The 19,339-nt window shown below is 50.4% G+C and overlaps 1 protein-coding gene across 1 annotated transcript; it reads left to right on the top strand.

Moving 5' to 3' along the window:
- Window positions 1-16,899: 16,899 nt before the first annotated feature.
- LOC144108334 (kelch domain-containing protein 3-like) lies at window positions 16,900-17,961 on the top strand. Its single transcript, XM_077641593.1, has one exon. It carries the CDS (start codon window positions 16,900-16,902, stop codon window positions 17,959-17,961), a length of 1,062 nt encoding a protein of 353 aa, XP_077497719.1.
- The last annotated feature ends 1,378 nt before the right edge of the window (window positions 17,962-19,339 follow it).

Raw genomic sequence — 19,339 nt, 5'->3', positions numbered from 1 at the left:
CCCACTAAGCGTCCTAACCGTCGAGGATCAGAGGTCGTTATCATATTTTGGAAAAGGAGAGCGGAAGCAAAGCGAAAAAATCGAAGCATACGCTATGGCTTTTGCGGTGCTCGGACACGTTATGTCTTCTTTTTCTAAAAAAATTGTAAAATGAAAATTGGTTTTTGGGGAAAGGAAATGGTGCAGTATCTGTCTCACATATCGACGCACCCCCGAACCGCGCCGTAAGTGAAGGGATAACGGGGGGACTGAGAGAAGAAAGGAAGAAAGAGGTACCTTACTTGGAGGCTCCGCAACAATTTCAACCACCTGAGTATCTTAACGTGCACCGACATTTTTTCTGCAACTTTTTCTATTGATTAATGAACCCATTAGCTGAAATTAGCACAGAGCAGCTCAGTACTTCCATACCGCTTTTTTAGCCTCATCTTCAGCTCATTTCCTGTTTTAATTTGCATGCGCCTTGATTTTTCTTTCAGATATTCGGTGCGAGCTCTTCGCCGCATCGCAGAAACCATGCAGTTGTGTTTTTCACTGCTGTTCTCTGTTCTTTCCCTCCTCTTTTTCGGCAGCAAGAAAGTTCGGATCCTTGAAGCTATCGCAAAGAAAAAAATAGATTGCATTGCAGTGTGAAGATCACTGACCTTCAGTGGGAGGAGTGATTAACCGAGTCCGGGACTGTTCGAAGCAGGATGCCATTAGGGAAGCACGCAGCAGGCAACAACAATGCCATTTGAATGCCATGTACCGCTTAATTCATGAAGGAGGTGATGACTTGCTCCTCATGTACATAAATACCGCACCGTGCGCAATCAGTTATCCTTCCACGTACAGCAGCATCTTGCTGAATAAAGTGAAGGCTAGGAAACTTTTTATATATATTTTGGTGATTGAACCTTGTAGCTGGCGATTGTAACGTACATCGTGTGTATAAACACGGGCAGGCAGTACGGCGTGCCTGCTTCGTCTCGGTCGACGTCCTGGGTGGCTCTTTTGCTACTTCTTGGCATGAAACGGTTTCACTTTGCATAAACCAGGGGTTCCACTAATTTGCCACATAGCTGAAGCAATAGAGTGGGGCCCCCGCCTCAAATGCTGGAGGTGTGGAGCTCAATCTCTGGTGCCGCTGAGGGCCTACCAATTTTCCTAGCGCTTCGCTTCTCGGGCGGTTTAAAATGCTTCAGAAAATTGGTCCTTGGCACTATAATGTTAGTTGTGGCATTTGCTTGCTTTGTGCCATTCCGCTTGAAATCATCTTCGACATTTTCGCCAATTTGAAACAAACTCGCGATATTCACTCTCAATAGTCCGGCAGCGCCGTCATATGAAACAAAATAGGGTTTGCAAACAGTGTACATTCGAAACAGTATAGAATTGGAAAGCGCAGCTTTCCTAACAGATTAAACATGAAGACTGAAGTTAGGAACAGAATTGAATAAGAATCGGCAAGAGGTAAAACCGAATTGAATATGGTCACCGATAAACGGTCGAAGCACAGAGACCAAGTTTAACTATGTTTAACGTGCTGGGCGAGAAAGACAGCAGGGCGCTCGAGCGAGGAAGATGACAGTCCTCTAGCCCCTAGGATGCGCAAGGCATGGCAAGTCCCAGCTAAAACAGTTCGGCCGCGGTATGACGCCACTGGATGGTTCGGTACTGTGGCATTACTCTTCCTCTCTGAAGGGTAACGACTCGGTGCCGCATCAATGAGAAGCAGGAAGGCAAAGGACACCCCATGTGTCTGGCGGCTGGTGTAGACACGCCTGAAGCGCTAGCGGTCGTGGTACGGCTTCATCCGTGCGACATGGACAACTTGGACGTCGGCCGTCTAGAGGAGCGAACGGTTCCCTGGGGAAGAGCTTCATGCATAGTTCACCTCACTGGCGCAGAAGCTTTTCGGAGCCCCCTCTCTTGCGCATTGGGCTCCAAACCCAGACTTGTTCGCCATGTTGGTAACTAACAGCTCTGTGGCGGAGGTTGCAGCGGCGAGCGTCGTGGGCTTGCTGGTGTCGGATGCTCTGTCGGTCGAGTTGGCGGGCGGCCTCGGCGTGAAGAACGAATTGGGCAGCACCCATAACAGATGAGGTACGACTAGTCGGAACCAACATGGCGTCCAGCATGGTTGTGGCTTCGCGACCATGCACTAAACGAAATGCAGAGAAGTGCGTCGTTTCTTGCAGATCAGTGTTATACGCAAATGTGACGTAAGGGAGTATGGCGTCCCAGGTACGGTGGTCGGCGTCGACATGCATAGGAATCATGTCGGCGGTCGTTTTGTTGAGCTGTTAGGTGAGTCCGTTCGTTTGAGGGTATTAAGCGGTTGTTTTGCGGTGACTTAGTTGTGCCGCTAAGGCGCATAACCTTCGTAAGGGCCGAGGTGAACGCCGTTCCGCTGTCAGAACGATGATGGGTGCACCGTGACGATGCACAATATTTTGAACAAAAAGTTCGCAATTTCGTCAGCGGTACTACGGGGAAGAGCTTTTGTTTCACAGTACCGGCTGAGGTAGTCGGTGGCGACCACAATGTAGCGGTTACCCAGCGAGGACTCCGGAAATGGGCTGATTATGTTTATGCTGACTTGATGGAAGGGGACCTGAGGTGGATCAGTAGGCTGGAGAAGGCCAGCTGGCTTAGTCGGCGGCGTCTTGCGACGCTGGCACTCGCAGCAAATTTGACGTAAAGCTGGACTACTGCAGCAAATCTGGGCCAGTAGTACTTTTGGCGTATCTGCGCCAAAGTGCGGGAAAAACCCAGGTGACCAGATGATGGTTCATCATGGCACGACTGCGGGACTTCGGCGCGGAAGGCCGCAGGTACGATGACCAGATAGGCAGCTTCCGTCGGGTTGTAGTTTTTCTTATACAGAACTCCATCCCGCAAACAGAATGACCACAGTCCTGGTGAGAAGATTCGTGGGGGCGACTCAGCGCTTCATTCAAGATACTCAATGAGAGGCCGTAGTTCCCTGCTGTCTCTGGTGTTGAGCGAGGACGGACGTCGAGATGGCGCCGAGAAAGACAGAATCGGCATCGAGATCAGCTCGGTTATCCTCGATAGGAGCACGAGACAAACAGGCATCATTGTGCTTCCTGCCGGACTTATAAACAGTGGTGACATCGAACTCTTGAAGGCGCAGGCTCCAGCGTGCAAGCCGTCCCGAGGGACCTTTGAGGTTCTCCAGCCAACTCAACGAGTGGTGATCACTGACGACTCTAAAAGGGCGGCCATATAAATAGAGCGAAGTTTAATCGCTGCCCACACAATTGCCAGGCATTCTTTTTCAGTGGTGGAATAGTTCGCCTGCGACCGTGACAAGGTGCGGCTTGCGTATTCGATGACGCGTTCGAGACCATCCTGCCACTGCACAAGGACCGCACCGAGACCGATGTTGCTGGCGTCTGTATGCAGTTCAGTGTCGGCTGATTCGTCGAAGTGGCCATAATGGGCGTAATTTGGAGACGAGTGCGGGGTCTTCGAAGGCCTGTTGTTGCTCCTGGCCCCAGGACGGTTCGGCATCTTTCGTGAGGCGGGTGAGGAAATCAGCGACTTGGGAGAAGTTCGGCACAAAACGGCGATAATAGGCGCAGAGACCCAGAAAGCGGCGCACACTTCACTGATCGGTTGGCACGGGAAAAGCACCGACGGCGGCTGGCTTATCGGGGTGATGTCTGACTTCCTTAGCGCTCACAATGTGGCCGAGAAACTTCAACTACCTGGAAAGCGAAGTGACACGTTTCGGCCTTGACAGAAAGACCGGCCGAACAAATTGCTGCGAACACAAAGCGTAGGCGCCTTAGGTGCTCTTCGAACGCGGCGGAGGAGATGACTACGTCATCCAGATACACGAGGGAGCACTGCCATTTTACAACGGCAAGCACGGCGTCTATCATCCGTTGTAAGGTGGCAGGGGCCGAGCACAGGCCGAAAGGGAGCACCCAGAATTCGTACAGACCATCCAGTGTAATAAAGGTGGTCTTTTCCCGGTCGTGTTCGTCCACGTCGATTTGCCAATAGCCACTGCTTAAATCTAGCGACGAGAAGTTAGTGGCGTAGACGGCCCAGGGAGTCATCAATGCGTGGCAGAGGATAAACGACTTTTTTGGTGACTTTGTTTAGACGTCTGTAATCAACACAGAACCGTAGGGTTCCATCTTTCTTCCCCAATAGAACAACAGGCGATGCCTATGGGCTAGTCGACGGCTGTATCACATCGTCTTGAACTTTTCGGCGAATGGCATCACGTTTCTTGGAAAAGATCAGATAAGGCGGCTAGCATAACGGTCGCTGCTTTACATCAACTATAATGCGGTGCTTTTTAAGCGGAGTCTGCCTAACCTTGGAGGTCGATGCAAAAAAGTCACGGAAAGATATGATAATGCTCTCCAGACAACGTTTCTGATTAGACGGGAGGTCCGGGTTCACGTCGGTTTTTATGGGAGTGGTTGGTGACACCACTGATGCCGAGATTTCGTTCAGTGCGTGCGTTCCCGCGAATTCGCTAAGTTCTTCGAAATACGGATTAGCTGTTTTGCCAGCAAACACTGAGTTTCAGAACCAAAATTGGTCGCCAGAAGTGCGGTTTGCCCACTGTTCAATTCGATAATTCCGCGAGCTACACAGACTTGCCGATCCAGGTGCAGCGAGATGTTAGTTTCAGCGACGCCATGAGTGCTGGGGCTGTTATCGCTCTCTACGGTAACCACATGCTGGCTTTTGACGGGAGCAATACGTGGTCGTCACAGACGCATAACTTAGCCCTGCGTGGTTCGGTATCATCGTCGGCAGGGCCTTGGATGGAAAACGACACGATTAGCTCCTGAAGGTTGATAACGGCACCGTACTCCTGAAGGAAATCCAAACCGAGTATGAGGTCCTTGGAGCACTCGTGTAATAGAGCAAAGCAACCAGGGAAAGCAACACCGCGGATCTGGACTCGCGAAGTGGAGACACCGATCGGAGGTTACCACATGGCCACCAGCTGTCCGGAACCGCGGCCCAGACCAAGGGGTCAGAACCTTCCTCGAGGCCGTGGCTAGCCGTCTGCTTATAACAGAAAAATCGGCGCCGGTATCCACGAGTGCGCTAACGTCCTGGTTGTCGGCAGATACCGGAATTTCGGCGGAAACCAGTCGGTCGCAGTGCATCGTCGAGGTCGTCGGGTCAGGTCGTCGTCGGTCGGAGCGTCGCGGAGAATCGTCGGGTGGAGGCTCTTGACTCGGTTCAGTAGCGGCTACCTTACCCCCTGAGGATGCCGTGTTCACTTTTCCCGACGTGGGGACGCACCTGTGAACTGGCCAGAGGACAACGGTGGCCGGGCGAAGAGAACCGCCTTGGGGATGGCGATCGGGACTGGCGTCGCTGCGAGGTCGAGGGCTGCACGTTATCAGCCAGGTACTGCTCAATATCCCGTGGTTGTTCACCGTAGCGCGGTCGAGGTGCGTCAGGTGAGAACCCTCTTAAACCCATTCTGGGGTAGGAGCAGTGGCGGATGTGTGGCCGGGCTCCCGCAGAGGTAACCGAGCGGCCGATTGTTTGGCATGCGCCACACGTGCGCTTTGCTCATGGTGGGCCTGGACTCCTGCGGCACGGAGGGTACTGTTGCGATCGGGTACTGCAGAGGTGGCACATGAGCGACGGGGTAAAAGGCTCGCATCGCTGGCAAGGGCGTCGCGGTAAGTCATAACGGAGTGCGCCGAGTGTGTAGCCGGGGGTGGCTGCACAGCTCGCTGGATTTCTTCACGGACGACGTTCGGTACGGCAGCGGCGGTGACCCCGTGGAGCTTCAAATCGAAGTTTGGCCAGTTCCTCGCGCCCGAGGCTTCTTTCAAGCTCCCGAAGCTCCTCGGCGGGCAGCGACGTATGCGTGTACTGGAAGCGGCTGCTACGGTTGCCTGACGTCCGTAGAGCACGCCCCATTCCTGCAGAGACCGCTCGATACCCATTGTCTCCATGGTGAAGTCGGACACTGTTCTTGGTGGGTCACGGACCAGTCCGGCGAACAGCTGCTCTTTTACGCCGCGCATTAAGGGGCGTACCCTCTTGTCTTCGGGCATAGCAGGGTCAGCCCGACTGAACAGTCGCGTCATGTCCTCTATGAACATCGGGACACTCTTGTTCGGTTGCTGTGATCTCGAGTGCAGGGCTATTTCAGCTTTCTATTTTCTATCGCTGCTGATAAATGTCGCTAGCAGCTCTCTACGAAAAGCTTCCCAGGTAGTAATGGAAGCTTCGTGGTTCTCAAACCACGTTTTTGCCGAGTCCTGCAGCGCAAAGTAGCCGTTGCGCAATTTTCGCTCGCCGTCCCACTCATTGAAACCCGCCACTCGCTCAAAGCTGGCCAACCAGTCTTCGACGTCCTCGAACCTGTCTCCGTGGAACGGTGGCGGTGACCAAGGTATGTGAAGGACGAAAGGCGGGACATTCCAGGAATGCTGAGTCGTCTGGCTAGCCGTTGTGGATGTCATGGCTCTTACCGGCGCTGTCAGTTGGCCGAACTCCGCTTGTACGCCTCGCAAACGGCGGCTCGCCTTGTGGACGGGTATTGAGTCCACGTGTGGAGAGCAGGCGTCAAGAGTGTCTTCGTAGTAAGAGTACATGGGACGCTACCCAGCTTCTCCACCAAATATGTCGCCGATAAACGGTCACAGCACAGAGACTAGGTTTAACTAGGTTTAACTAGGGAGGGCTTTGCAAACCCTACTTGATACTTTTAACGAAGTGTGGCTTTCTGGCGTCATGCCGGGAGACTGGAAGCACTCTACTGGGGTTCCAATACTCAAGGTCAGCCTCCAGTATCTCTCTCAGCCCTTCGCCCAATTTCCCTTACGCCTACCATCTGCAAGCTTTATGAGAACATTCTAGCCGCACGCTTGTCGTGGTGGCTGGAATCCCATGATTGTTACCCAGATTCCCAAATTGGTTTCCGCCCACAAATGGGAACGGAGGACGGCCTTGCTACTTTGGCTGCTGACGTGCTTGACCACTCTCCGCAGAGTCACCTTGTACGAACCGTAATCGCTACAGACATAAAAAAGGCATATGATAACATTCTTCACTCTGCCATTCTTGCCTCCCTTCAAACTCTTGGTCTCCCTCACCGGTTCCTCCTCTCTATTCACGCCTTTTTAGCAAATCGAACCTTCAGCGTGCGTGTCCACGGAAAGCCCTTTGGTAATTTCACTTCCGATAGAAGAGTGCCGCAGGGCTCCGTTCTCGCCCCCACATTATTTAATGTGGCCTTAATTCCTCTTGTTCGAGCCCTAGAGTCCATTCCTTCTATCCGCGTGCTTGCGTATGCCGATGATATAACCTTGTGGTGCTGTCATCCAGATGCGTCTATTCACCAGTCGGTCCTTCAACACGTGCTGGATGTATTGACATCTCGCCTCCCACCTCTGGGTCTAACACTCTCTCCTACTAAATCATGTTTCATTCGAATTGGAAATAAAGCCGGTTTACGGAAAGCTCCCCCTTTAAACTTTACGGTACATAATTCTCTGATTCCTCAGGTAGAAACTGTTCGTATTCTTGGTCTTCTCCTCCATACATCTGGGACTGGCACCCCGTGGCTGGCAGCCGCCCGTAAATCGGCTCACACTACTCTAGGTCTGATTCGTCGCGTAGCTATGCGCTCTGGTGGCGCACGTGCTCATACGGCCCGCCAGCTTGTGCGCTCTATCCTTCAGCCACGGATAGTATATCAGGCACAATTTCAACGTCTCATCCGCACAGTGGGACTCTCTTGAAGCTATCAATCGTGAGGCTATGCGCGTCATAACATATCTGCCTCGTTTAACACCCATACCTGTGCTACAGGAGTTCGCACAACTTAATAGACTCAGTGAAATCATCGACCAACGGGTGGCAAATAGAGCTCGAAAACAGTCTCCCAAACTTCATCGTTTAAAGACACTTCCACCGTGGTCCTATTGCCAGCTCACTGACAATCGTCCCACTGTTTCCTCGTCGGTATCAGCAGCGTATCTGCCTGAAGGGTGCATAATATACACGGATGCATCACATTCTGCAGAGAGGGGAGTTACTGCTGTGTATTGTCCATCTCATCCGCATCTCAACTCTCGAGCGACTTATACTGCGGATACGTCCACTCCCCTGGCATTGGAACTTCAAGCCATTTATAATGCCATTGCTTCCCTTCCTCTCGTTCCAACATTCAATACAGTCATATTTACACCGACTCCCGCGCCGCCCTTAAACAGCTTAAGGCTGTTCGACGAACGTTCCAGATTTCACAATCAATTCATGTGCTGTGCGCAAAGTATCCATGTCCTGTGCGCATACACTGGATTCGCGGCCATGCCCAGGATCCACAACATTCAAGCGGATGCTATGACTCATCTTCATACATTAGACGATCCGACACCTTCCCCTCTTCCCCCAGACCCGTTCCTGTCCCATGTTTCCGATTCCGAAGTTCTGCGCCAGCGAACACGCGCTCTAATTCCTCCGTGTTCGCACCCTCTCCCCCGTAGTGTTACTCGACAGGAGGAGGTATCCGTGCGCCGGATTCGGGCAGGGGTGGCTCTGACACCATCTGTCCGTCATCGGCGGCGTGCCAAAGAACTGCCAGCACCTGACAGGTGCCCTCACTGTAGCGCTGCACCGGACATTTGTAATGTGCAGCACTTGTTATGGACGTGCCCAGCGACGGCTGCTATCAGAAAACGGCTCCTTAGGGAGGTGGGCCTGCGGTGGAACCGCGAAAGTGACTACGTGAAGTGGACTATGGACAACCGTTTCATTAGCAACCTGTGCGACTACCTCAGCGCAACGGTTCTTCACTCCTTCTTTTAACTTTCAATCCCGTGCATTCCTTCTCCCCCCCCCCCTTCCTTTTTCAACTGATGCCTCATGGCACACTTCTCGAATAAAAAAAAAACTAGGTTTAATGTGCTGGGTGAGAAAGAAAGCTGGGCGCTCGAGCGAGGAAGATGACAATCATCTAGCCCTTCGAATGCGCAAAGCATGGCAAGTCCCAGCTAAAACTTCGGCCGCAGTATGGCGCCACTGGATGGATTGGTACTCTGGCAATATTAAATAAAAACCTTGCTGTACCGGAATAATCACATTAAACACCGACGAAATAGTGGGAGCCTGCCGTATTGTGCTTTTTTAAATGTTATAGCTATAGCAGTCTAATCAAGCCACACTTATGTGCACTAAAGGTTAGTAACACGATGTGAGTAATGGATCTATGAACGCGTGAAAACATACATGAAAATTACTTTTTGCTACTTATATTGAAATGAATAAACTGGTGCCATATCTAAGAAGCTGACAGGGACATGCTGTAAGAGCCATGGAGGTCAAGTATCACTTGAACCCTCTGGCGGGGCACAATCATGGAGGCCATATCTGCGAATTTTTATCGTCGTACGAATGAACCGTGTCCCGGCCCCGTTTCGGAACCAGTCAGGTCAGCAACCTAGCACCAGAGCCACAGCCACGGCTATTGAGGCGGTTACTGAGGAGGCTTTACTTCCTTGCCTTTTCTACGTTTTACACTTTGTAGCAGAGTTGGTAAAATATTTAGGGGAATCCTCCAAGGTGGAGTATATTTGTAATAAGGGAGTAATTACTCATTGAAATCCACCCGAGTGCTTCCATATGGCTAAAAAGAAAAGCGATGAAGTTTTATCAGAAACTTCGTACCTTCTTGGTCCGGGATCTTAGAAGCTACGAAGTTTCTGAGAAAGCTGTGTAGCTTTCCTTTGTAGCCATATGGCTGCACTGGGGTGGATTTCAATGAGTAATTACCCCCTCATTACTTTGTAGCAGAGAGTAAAGTTGTGCTCTTCAATGCGAAGAGTCGCTCACTCCACGAGGTTTTTAATGTGTTCGCTGGCTCGGTTCTGAAGTAAGAAAAATGCATTGTGCGTTAAGCTTTCGCTATTTATTCGCTTTTCCGAACTTCGAAGTTTTCAAAAAACTATTCCGGAAAAGGACCCGATTTCATCTGTTTCTTGAAAGCATAAATATTTTGGAATAATGTCCTCAAGAAGGCTTCGGGTGGCTGCTTAGATTGGTTGCTCTGTCCGCTCTTCTGCGGCTGATGTTCATGATAGCACAGAGGCCAACTGACCAGCAGCTACTGCATCATTCGCACAGGGCACAGTTTTAGTAGTATATTCAAAGAATATTTAGAAACGTATCCTGCGAATTAGAGAACTTCATTTTATTGAAAGGCATGAAATAGGCAGTAGCCTGTGCGGTGACAGTGACTGCTGGAGTAAAAGAAAAAAAATATTAAACCAATCAATAAAATGCATACAATATTAAAGCTTGTGCTTTAGTCCCGTAAAACCGAAAATATTTTACTCAGGGCCACTATCAGAAAAGCATTCTTTATGTCATCGACTCGTAAGCTGTTAAAAGGTGCCGCACAACTTTAAAGCGACACAATAATAGGGCCACAAAATGAAAGAAAGAGCAAACTCTTTCTAATTGCAATCTCGAAAATTCCGAACTGTCGTGGGGACATAGCTAACATCATATTGTTTTTAATTCACTGAGGCAATGACGCTGCGAGAATTAAAAAACGAATATGACGTTAGATACGTCCCCAGGACTGGTGAGTTTCCAGGCATGACCTATGACAAAAAAGAATCATTCAAAGGAAGTTTCAACTTTTCCTGAATAAAAATTTCGATTACAGTAGTGACATAATACAACTAGCGAAACGTATTCCATTTCTATGTTGTGGCCCTAGTTAAGGTTCCTCGAACGGTAATCATGCAGCCAAACATTTTTTTTGTTATTCGAGAAATGTGCCCTGAGGCATAAGTTGAAAAAGGAAGGGGGGGGGGGGGAGGGAAGGAATGCACGGGATTGAAAGTTAAAAGAAGGAGTGAAGAACCGTTGCGCTGAGGTAGTCGCACAGGTTGCTAATGAAACGGTTGTCCATAGTCCACTTCACGTAGTCACTTTCGCGGTTCCACCGCAGGATCAACCGCAGGTTCCACCTCCCTGAGGAACCGTTCTGATAGCAGCCGTCGCTGGGCACGTCCACAACAAGTGCCGCACATCACAGATGTCCGGTGCAGCACTACAGTGAGGAACCGGAACGGATCTAGGGGAAGAGGGGAAGGTGGCTGATCGTCTAATGTATGAAGATGAGTCATAGCATCCGCTTGAATGTTATGTGGATCCTGGGCATGGCCGCGAATAGAGTGAATGCGCACAGGACATGGATACTTTGCGCAGAGCACATGAATTGATTGTGAAATCTGGAACTTTCGTCGAACAGCCTTAAGCTGTTTAATGGCGGCGCGGGAGTCGGTGTAAATATGAACTGTATTGAATGTTGGAACGAGAGGAAGGGAAGCAATGGCATTGTAAATGGCTTGAAGTTTCAATGCCAGGGGAGTGCACGTATCCGCAGTATACGTCGCGCGAGAGTTGAGATGCGGATGAGATGGACTATACAGAGCAGTAACTCCCCTCTCTGCAGAATGTGATGCCAAACATTTCGTCACCGCAGCTCTTCGCACTGCTTTACTTGCGCGTGAAATGTATGCAAAACGCGAAAAAATAATCTCCAAGATGAAAGATCCCTTCGGTGCATTTGGCATTGATCAAGGAATTATTTTTAACTAAATGAACAAGTAAGCAAACACAGCTGAAAATTGCTTGTTTCTCGTTTTCTTCACTCCCTCCACAGTCGTTATCCGTCTTATTTTTTTTCGTTAGAAATACTATTTACTTTTGAAAGACACAGTGTTTAAGAACACAACTAGAGAAGAAACGAACGAGACCTTTCATTTCGATAAAGACGCATGTAAGGCTCCTTTACGCAGGAGGTTAGGGCCGACGGTAGGTCTCCGCTCTCGTTGGGGCCCACCTCTTCGATCTCCTCGAGAGCCTGTTCTTCCTCGCGCCGGCTTCTGAGTGGCGGCATAGCTGTCACATAGCTTCTCCTCGGTTCAAGGTCAAAGTCGCGCACATGATGAAGAATCTACGGAGGGGAGTAGTAAAGCTTTCGCTGTAGGAGGAGGAAGATAAACTTTATTTTCGTCGACAAAAGTAGCAGGTGGTGTGGGGTTATAGCCCCATCAAGTGGCCATGAGCCCGTGCGCTCGGCGACTTCTGGGGCTCTTGTCAAAACCCGGATCTGTGTCCGAGTCAGAAGTGAGCAATGCGGCCTCCCAACGGTCCGGATTCGATAGCTGCAAACCTCGCGGATGGGAGTTTTGAGGGCAAGCCCAGAGTATGTAGGAAAGAGTGGCATGCTGGCCACACAGTTTACAGGAAGGAGAGTAGACCCCAGGGTATATGCGAAGATATATCGCGGGGTAGGGGAAAGCGTTCGTTTAGAGTTGCCTCCACGCAACCTCTTGGGGTTTGGTGAGAGAAATATGTGCGGGGGATATAGAAGTCCACCTAAGCGGTAATGCATGGTGATGCCATGAAATTTAACGATACGAGCTCTCGCCGTCAGCAGGAGAGGCGGCACCCCACCCCGGTCGATGAATCCTCGGGCATGATTGTGGGCCGACTCGTTCTGTGGATGGGATGAGTGCGCAGGGACCCAGACAATTGGATCGGTCGGAGTTTGAGATTGGTGGAGCGGAGGAGAGATAGGGTGACAGGGGAGACATGAACTTTGGCGAAATTACGAATCCCAGATTAACAGCCGCTGAAGATGGGTTCTGCAAAGGCGGAGACAGTCGTTACGGCTATGACCGCCTCCTCGGTCCCTTCAGACGATCTGACGGGAGTGGAGCACGCAACGAACGGCCGTCCGCAGTATTTTACAACCGCTAGCGAAAAAGCATCGCAATTAATCGGGGTATTCGGAGGCGTCGACGTAGACCGCTGTCTGATCGGTCAAGTACTTTTTGTGCAGAGACTTAGCCCTGTCCTTGCGAAGAGCGACATGATACTCTGGGTGCATGTTTTTATGGAAGGGGGTAACGATAAGGTTATTGTGGATATGGGACGGAAGCTGGGTCTTGTCGGCGACGGTAATTTCGAAGCTTATTCCAAGCTTGTCGATTATGTGACGTCCCGTTGGGATGCGGGTGATACGCTCGTATTGAGATGCGAGATTAGCTTCCGAGAGCTCTGTCACAGTGTTTTAGACCCCTAATAAGAGTATTTTATACGTGGGGGTTGGGTGGGGAAGATGTAGAGCCGCCTTGTATGCCTGCCTATTAAGGCAGTCAATGTACCACGTGCCAGGAACGGGACCACGTGGTCCCGTTCCTAGCGCTCTTGTAACGGTGGCCTAGTGGTCTGAGCATCCGCCTCGCATGTGGGAGGTGCGATGTTCGATCCTCAGTGCCGCCGGGTAACCACCGATGATACAATGGGTACAAGCTTCCCCTGACCTGATGCTCGGCTTTATCAGGGTGAGAAGCTTGGTAAATGGGTCTTTGACCGCACATTGAGCAAGGGAAAATACCTTATGTCATGGCACACTTTGGTGGCAGAAGCCCTTGCGCCATAAAATTTAACATCATCATCATCATCATCATCATCATCATCATCAGGAAGCCTATCTTTAAAAATTGTGTAAAGTTTGAAGTGAAACACCTTGTCTACCCGGAAAGGCTGAAAGAATTAGGGCGCGAAGCGCTACGCTCATCGGGAAAGGAGTAACTACTGCTCCATTGGAGTTTTGCTTTTGAGGCTCTATATAATTAATAGGAAGGCAAGCAATAAACTTTAATGCAGCTACCGAGTTCATTGCGTCTGCTATTTAGCAGCGAGCCATTTATGCGCCCTCGAAGGGGGCCCTATGTTACCGTCGTCGCTGATGTCTTTTACTACTCAAGAAGAGGTCCTACTTCTTTGTTCTTTGAGTTCGTGGCACTGTTCTTTATTAAAGCGAAAGCATTATATGGTTATGTCTTATCAGCAAAAAGTGTCCACAGATTTTGTCCGCACGATTATGTCGTCCTGCGGAGATAAATGTGCAAAAGTTTGACTGTGTTAGATAGTGCGTGAGTAGACCTTGATATGGGTAAAGTTGGTTGATGAACTGTAATCAGTTAATTAAACTGAACAACTGAATATAAATGCAGTGTTTGAAGCAGGTTTTTATGACTGATTAGTTGAAAAACGATGTATATACTCCACAAGGCTTGCTTGGTACAAAAAAATGAAATACAAGACAAAGATGAAGCAATAAAACAATGCAATATAGTAAAGATATGCAATACAAAAACAAAAATGAAAATAAATGAAATAAAAACAGCAAAATTTCAAATATTACAAAATGTATATATAAAATAAATGAAAAATGGAGGGAAAACCAGGAAAGGGAAAGGCTTTCTCATTTCCGCTCTTAGGCAGTCTTAATAATAATAATAATAATAATAATAATAATAATAATAATTGGTTTTGGGGGAAAGGAAATGGCTCAGTATCTGTCTCATATATCGATGGACACCTGAATCGCACCGTAAGAGAAGGGATAAAGAAGGACGGAGTGAAAGAACTTAGGAAGAGAGAGGTGCCGTAGTGGAGGGCTCCGGAATAATTTCGACCACCTGGGGATCTTTAACGTGCACTGACATCGCACAGCACACGGGCGCCTTAGCGTTTCGCCTCCATAAAAACGCAGCCGCCGCGGTCGGGGTAGGTTTCCGCTTTCGGTGCGTCCCACCTGTCTCCTCGAGAGCCTGTTCTTCCTCGCGCCGGCTTCGGTGACCGGTCACCGCGTGTCCAGCCTGGTTGACCACCTTTTGTCCGCAGGCTTCGGCAACCATCGTGTTGTAGTCGTCCACGACTTTGTTGCTGAAGAAGAGACGCACGGCCGTCGGGCACTTCATGGCGGCCGTTTCTAGGGTGACGAAGCGAGCGGGGCGCATGCGGAGTTCCTCGTCGACAACAACGCCATGAACATGAAAGCGACGTTGAGGTGTCCACTGACCAAGGGAGCCAGCTGTGCACCTTTCGTTTCGTGAAAATGAACGGCTCTGCAACCCAATGAATGTCCGCGGTTTGCTTGTTTTGTTCGGTATTTGAGGAAAAGAAGTGGGGCATTAAGTGTCACATATTGGTGGGCACCCGAACAGTGCCGTAAGAGATGGGATAAAAGAGGTAGGGAAAGATGAAAGCTAGACAGAAGAAATATAAATGTAAAAAAAGGATGTTGAGAAAATGCGCGGCGCAGCGGCGGAACACCTGTGTAATTGAGCAGCTGGTTGTCATCGGTACGGTGCACGCGCAACTGTGGCCTCGCACAGACGAAACTAAAGGCAAAAGGTTTTTTTAAAGCGAAATTTTTACTGGCCGCGATCTTGCGATTTCGCGGTGGCGGTGCTCCGAGGAGTCACATGACGCCACAACGCGCGCCTCGCCGCGGATATTAATGCTAAATCTTCGCTGGCCGCGAACTTGCGATTTCGCTGTGGCAGTGCTCTGAGGGGGCACATGACGTCACAACGCGCGCCTTGCCGCGGAGCCGAACCGGTCTGGCCGGGCCGGCGGCGGCTGGCGCACGCGGCGCGAAATAGAGACATGCTCCAAGTCTCCGCCAGTGCGATCAAAGTGCGCCGAAGCCACCGAACGCGTCGGCGGTCAAGCGCCGTTGCAGTATAGAGGGTCTTGCTTTAGCCGACGTGACGTCGCCGTGCAGCGCGCGCGCACGCGTTGCGATGGAGTATAAACGCGCCTTAACAGAGCCTGCGCTTAACCGCTAACCAACGTATTCTGGGGCGGCATCCATTGGAGCCACAGAAACCCCCGCGCACAGACTGAATAAAAAAAAAACCTGTGCCGAGGCTCGGAACCGAACCAGGGCCTTTGGCGCTTGAGGCGGTGACGCTACCACTCCACCACGACGGCTCACACTTTAGCCATGAATAAAGGCGCATCTAGTGAAAGCACTCTTCCGATGCAGAAGTCGCCGCGCTTTCGCTACGTATATCCTGGCTTGACAGAGCTAGGTCAACAGAAATTTTTTCTTCATAAAACATCAGGCGCAGCATGTCAGCATTGCACTGATACGCCGCTTAAGCTCCGCGGTGCGGCGCTTCACTGCGCAAGAGCGGGAAGAGGAGGATGTCGGATCGCGAGGACTCGGGCTGTGACTAGCCATTGTTTTTGAGGCAACAAGAACGACTAGCCTGACGCTGGCAGTATTCTATTCTGGAAAAGGCCCTAATGATGAAATCCTGGGGAACGCGGAACGGCCAGTGTGCGGCTAGTGTCAGCCAGAGTCCTCGCGCTCCGTAAAAATGTAATTCACATGCTTTTTAAAGGAAAAGCATCACTGGCCTAGCCAAGCCAACGTAATCGGCGCCGCAGTTTGGCCTTGAAGTGGAGGAGCGATGGTCGTGTGGCAGCGTCGTGACATTCACGTCATTCCATGCCCAGCCGGGAGAGAGAGAGAGAAAACTTTATTGTCAAGAAGATGGTTGCGGAAAACAAACGACTGCCCAGCTGGGAGCTTTGGCTCTGGCCGACTGGGCGTCGCATCGAATTCAACCAGCGTCAAACCGCACGCGTCAAAGTGCACCGACGTTCTATGCTGAACCCATGTTAGTGCTCTGCGCATGCGACACCGGCAGACGCTTTCCCGCTCCACTCGGTCAACGTATGTGACGTCACGTCACGGAGGGAGTAGGCAGCACACCTGGGATGACTCCTTTCCTTTCTCAACGCGGCGGCGGAGCACAGATCAGCCAGAGCTCTCCACGGCGGGCGTTGCATCGAACACAACCAGCGTTCTGCCGAACGCATCAAAGTTCACCTGCGTTCTATGCACAACCCACTTTCATGCACTGCGCACGCATTGCCTAGTCTGTAAGGCTAAAGTCAGGAACAATCAGGTTTAGCTGCTTCAGAAAGACACCGCGTGACGCCACCACCATCGCTAGAACGACCGATCCTTGTTTCTGAGTGTGTTGTCTGCGTGTGTGGGATAAGATGTGGACAGTGCGGCTGCACGGCGTTCCGAAGCGCGATACCCAAAGGGTTGTCACCATCAACGGCAAGCTCTACTCGTTCCATAGCTCCCTCGCGACCAGGAATCACAACTTACAGAACCGCGTCGACGTGTTCATATTCGACACCGCATCATACCGGTGGCATACAGTGCAGACGCAACTCCCCGACGGCGAGCCGACTGACATTTCCAGCCACACCGTTACAGCTTACGGCCACTGCGCGTACCTGTGGGGCGGCCGATGCATCTCGGCGCGGAGCCACGTCTACCGCTTCGACACCAACACCTTGACATGGAGCCGTCCGCAGGTGTTCGGTGAGCAGCCTCCATCGCTTTACGGCAAAGCAGCATGCGCAGTAGGTAACCGCATGCATATCGTTGGGACCTGGAACCGCAGGTTAGACATGTGGTTCCTTGACTTAGACACAATGGAATGGCATCGTGTCCCAACCAGTGGACAGGCTCCGGCTTGTTTCTTTTTCACTGCATCTGCCATTGGAACCCGCATATATGTTTGGGGTGGTGTCCAGATTCAGGAAAACCATTCTCTCGGTGGTCGTGTCTGCGACAACTCGTTGTACTACCTGGAAACGGCCACCTCGACCTGGGTGCGCCCACGCGTACAAGGTACTGCCCCCGTGGGTCGGAAAGGGCATGCAGCCTTCGCATACAAAGAAGAGCTGTGCGTTTTCGGAGGACGCAGTGTACAGCAGGGAACTTACTTTGCAGACATGCACAAGTACGAACCCGAGACTTCGTGCTGGACCGAAGTGAGGCCATTTGGCTCAGGCCCGTCGGCGAGGTGCTTCCCCGGCTGCTCTACTACTGGTGAAAGAGTGTTTGCCTTTGGTGGCTATGGTCCGGTACTCAACCAGGAAAACGGAGAGGAGACCGAATGGCTGGCGAATCTGCACGTATTGCACTTGGCCCCGACACTCGAGAACTTGTGCCTACTTGCAGTCATCGATGCACGGCTTGATGTCAGCGACTTACCAACATTTATGAGAAAGAAGATCAGCGACATCACTTCACACCAACCGTAGTCGATGCGAAGATGCTGCAATTGAAGCCGATGAAGTGCTTTTGACGAAACCAATGAAGTGCTGCGATGATAAGTTTTCGGCGTGGCTGCTAGGCACGAGAATAAACCTTTGTCCTACTCCGAAACGTTTTGCTTCCCGATCGATTTTCACATGAACAACACAGTCGATAGCGTTTTCTTCATGTTCATGTCGCAAAGGGGTGTTTCTTGTTTTTTGAATAACTCTAACTAATGTGCCAAACTAATATGTAGTCCCTTATAAACTTTAGATGGTTCAACAATGTGACGGTTTCTTCAAACGACTCGCAGTAATATCACTTAAGCTTCAAGCTACTGATCTGTTGTAGGTCGCTATGTAGCCCTCCAGGGCCCAATCTGCGACCAGCCCCTGAACTTTAGGTTCCGAGCTGGTTACCGCAGCCTCCCACTGTTCTTTGTTGCTAATATTCCATTCTGGCCTAGGCTTAAGCCTGGGCATCCGTACATCATATGTGCAAGGTTCTCTTTTGGATCCTTACACATGGGGCACTGGGAAAGTTACCGGGGTACATTAGGGCTCTTCTGTGTGGACTAAGGAATGTGCCTGTTTGAAGTTGCCTCCAAACAACCTGTTTCTGTTTATTTAGTGATTTATGCGGGGTCGGGTATATTAATCTCTGTTCTTTGTAATAGTTTGTAATCTCCTGGTGTGTAGTCACGCGCTCTTCAGCCATCTCCCAGGGATGAGAGCTCATGGCCCGGTTAATGAGACTTGGAGCTTTTTCATGAGCCATTTCATTCCCTGGATGAAAGGAGTGTGCGGGGAACCAGATCAATTTAATCTGGCGAATTTGAATATATTTTGCCCTGTATTAGATTTCGTGTGCAATTTTGTGTATTTTTTCTTGTGCAAAGTTTTTTACAGCACTTTTCGAGTCACTCATTATGACTACATTGTGTGTTAGTTATCGCCAGCGCGACTGCTGCCTCTTCTGCTTCCCCGTTGTTGTTTGTGAGCACAGTGGCAGCTGCTGTTGTTTCGTCGTCCTGGTTTACAGCGGCTATCACGTGGCCCTTCCTCTCCTCATGCTTTGCCGCATCCACGTAGGTTAGCTTCCTTTGACCACCGTAATATTTATGGAGAGGTTTAGCTCTAGCCAGTCTTCTAGCTTCATGTGTCGTGGGGTTCATATTTTTTGGAAGAGGCTTAACTTAAAGCATCGCGTAAATATTCTTAAGTATTCGATGCTTCACGGATTTTTCGGTGACATAGCCAATTTTGAGTTTTCTTATGATTGTTCTGCCGGTTTTAGAGTTAGCGAGTCTTTCCAACTGGGAAATTTTGTGAGCCTGAGTTTCTCTATGGTGTTGTGTATTACTAACCTCAACAACTTATCCGT

The sequence above is a fragment of the Amblyomma americanum genome, chromosome 10 (assembly GCF_052857255.1).
Source record: "Amblyomma americanum isolate KBUSLIRL-KWMA chromosome 10, ASM5285725v1, whole genome shotgun sequence".
Lineage (NCBI taxonomy): Eukaryota > Metazoa > Arthropoda > Arachnida > Ixodida > Ixodidae > Amblyomma > Amblyomma americanum.
Note: the sequence above shows the minus strand (reverse complement) of the source record. Positions and strands in the feature narration are given on the sequence as shown.

Coding starts and splice junctions, on each gene's coding strand:
- LOC144108334 (XM_077641593.1), top strand. CDS start 16,900: ATGTGGACAGTGCGGCTGCACGGCGTTCCGAAGCGCGATACCCAAAGG.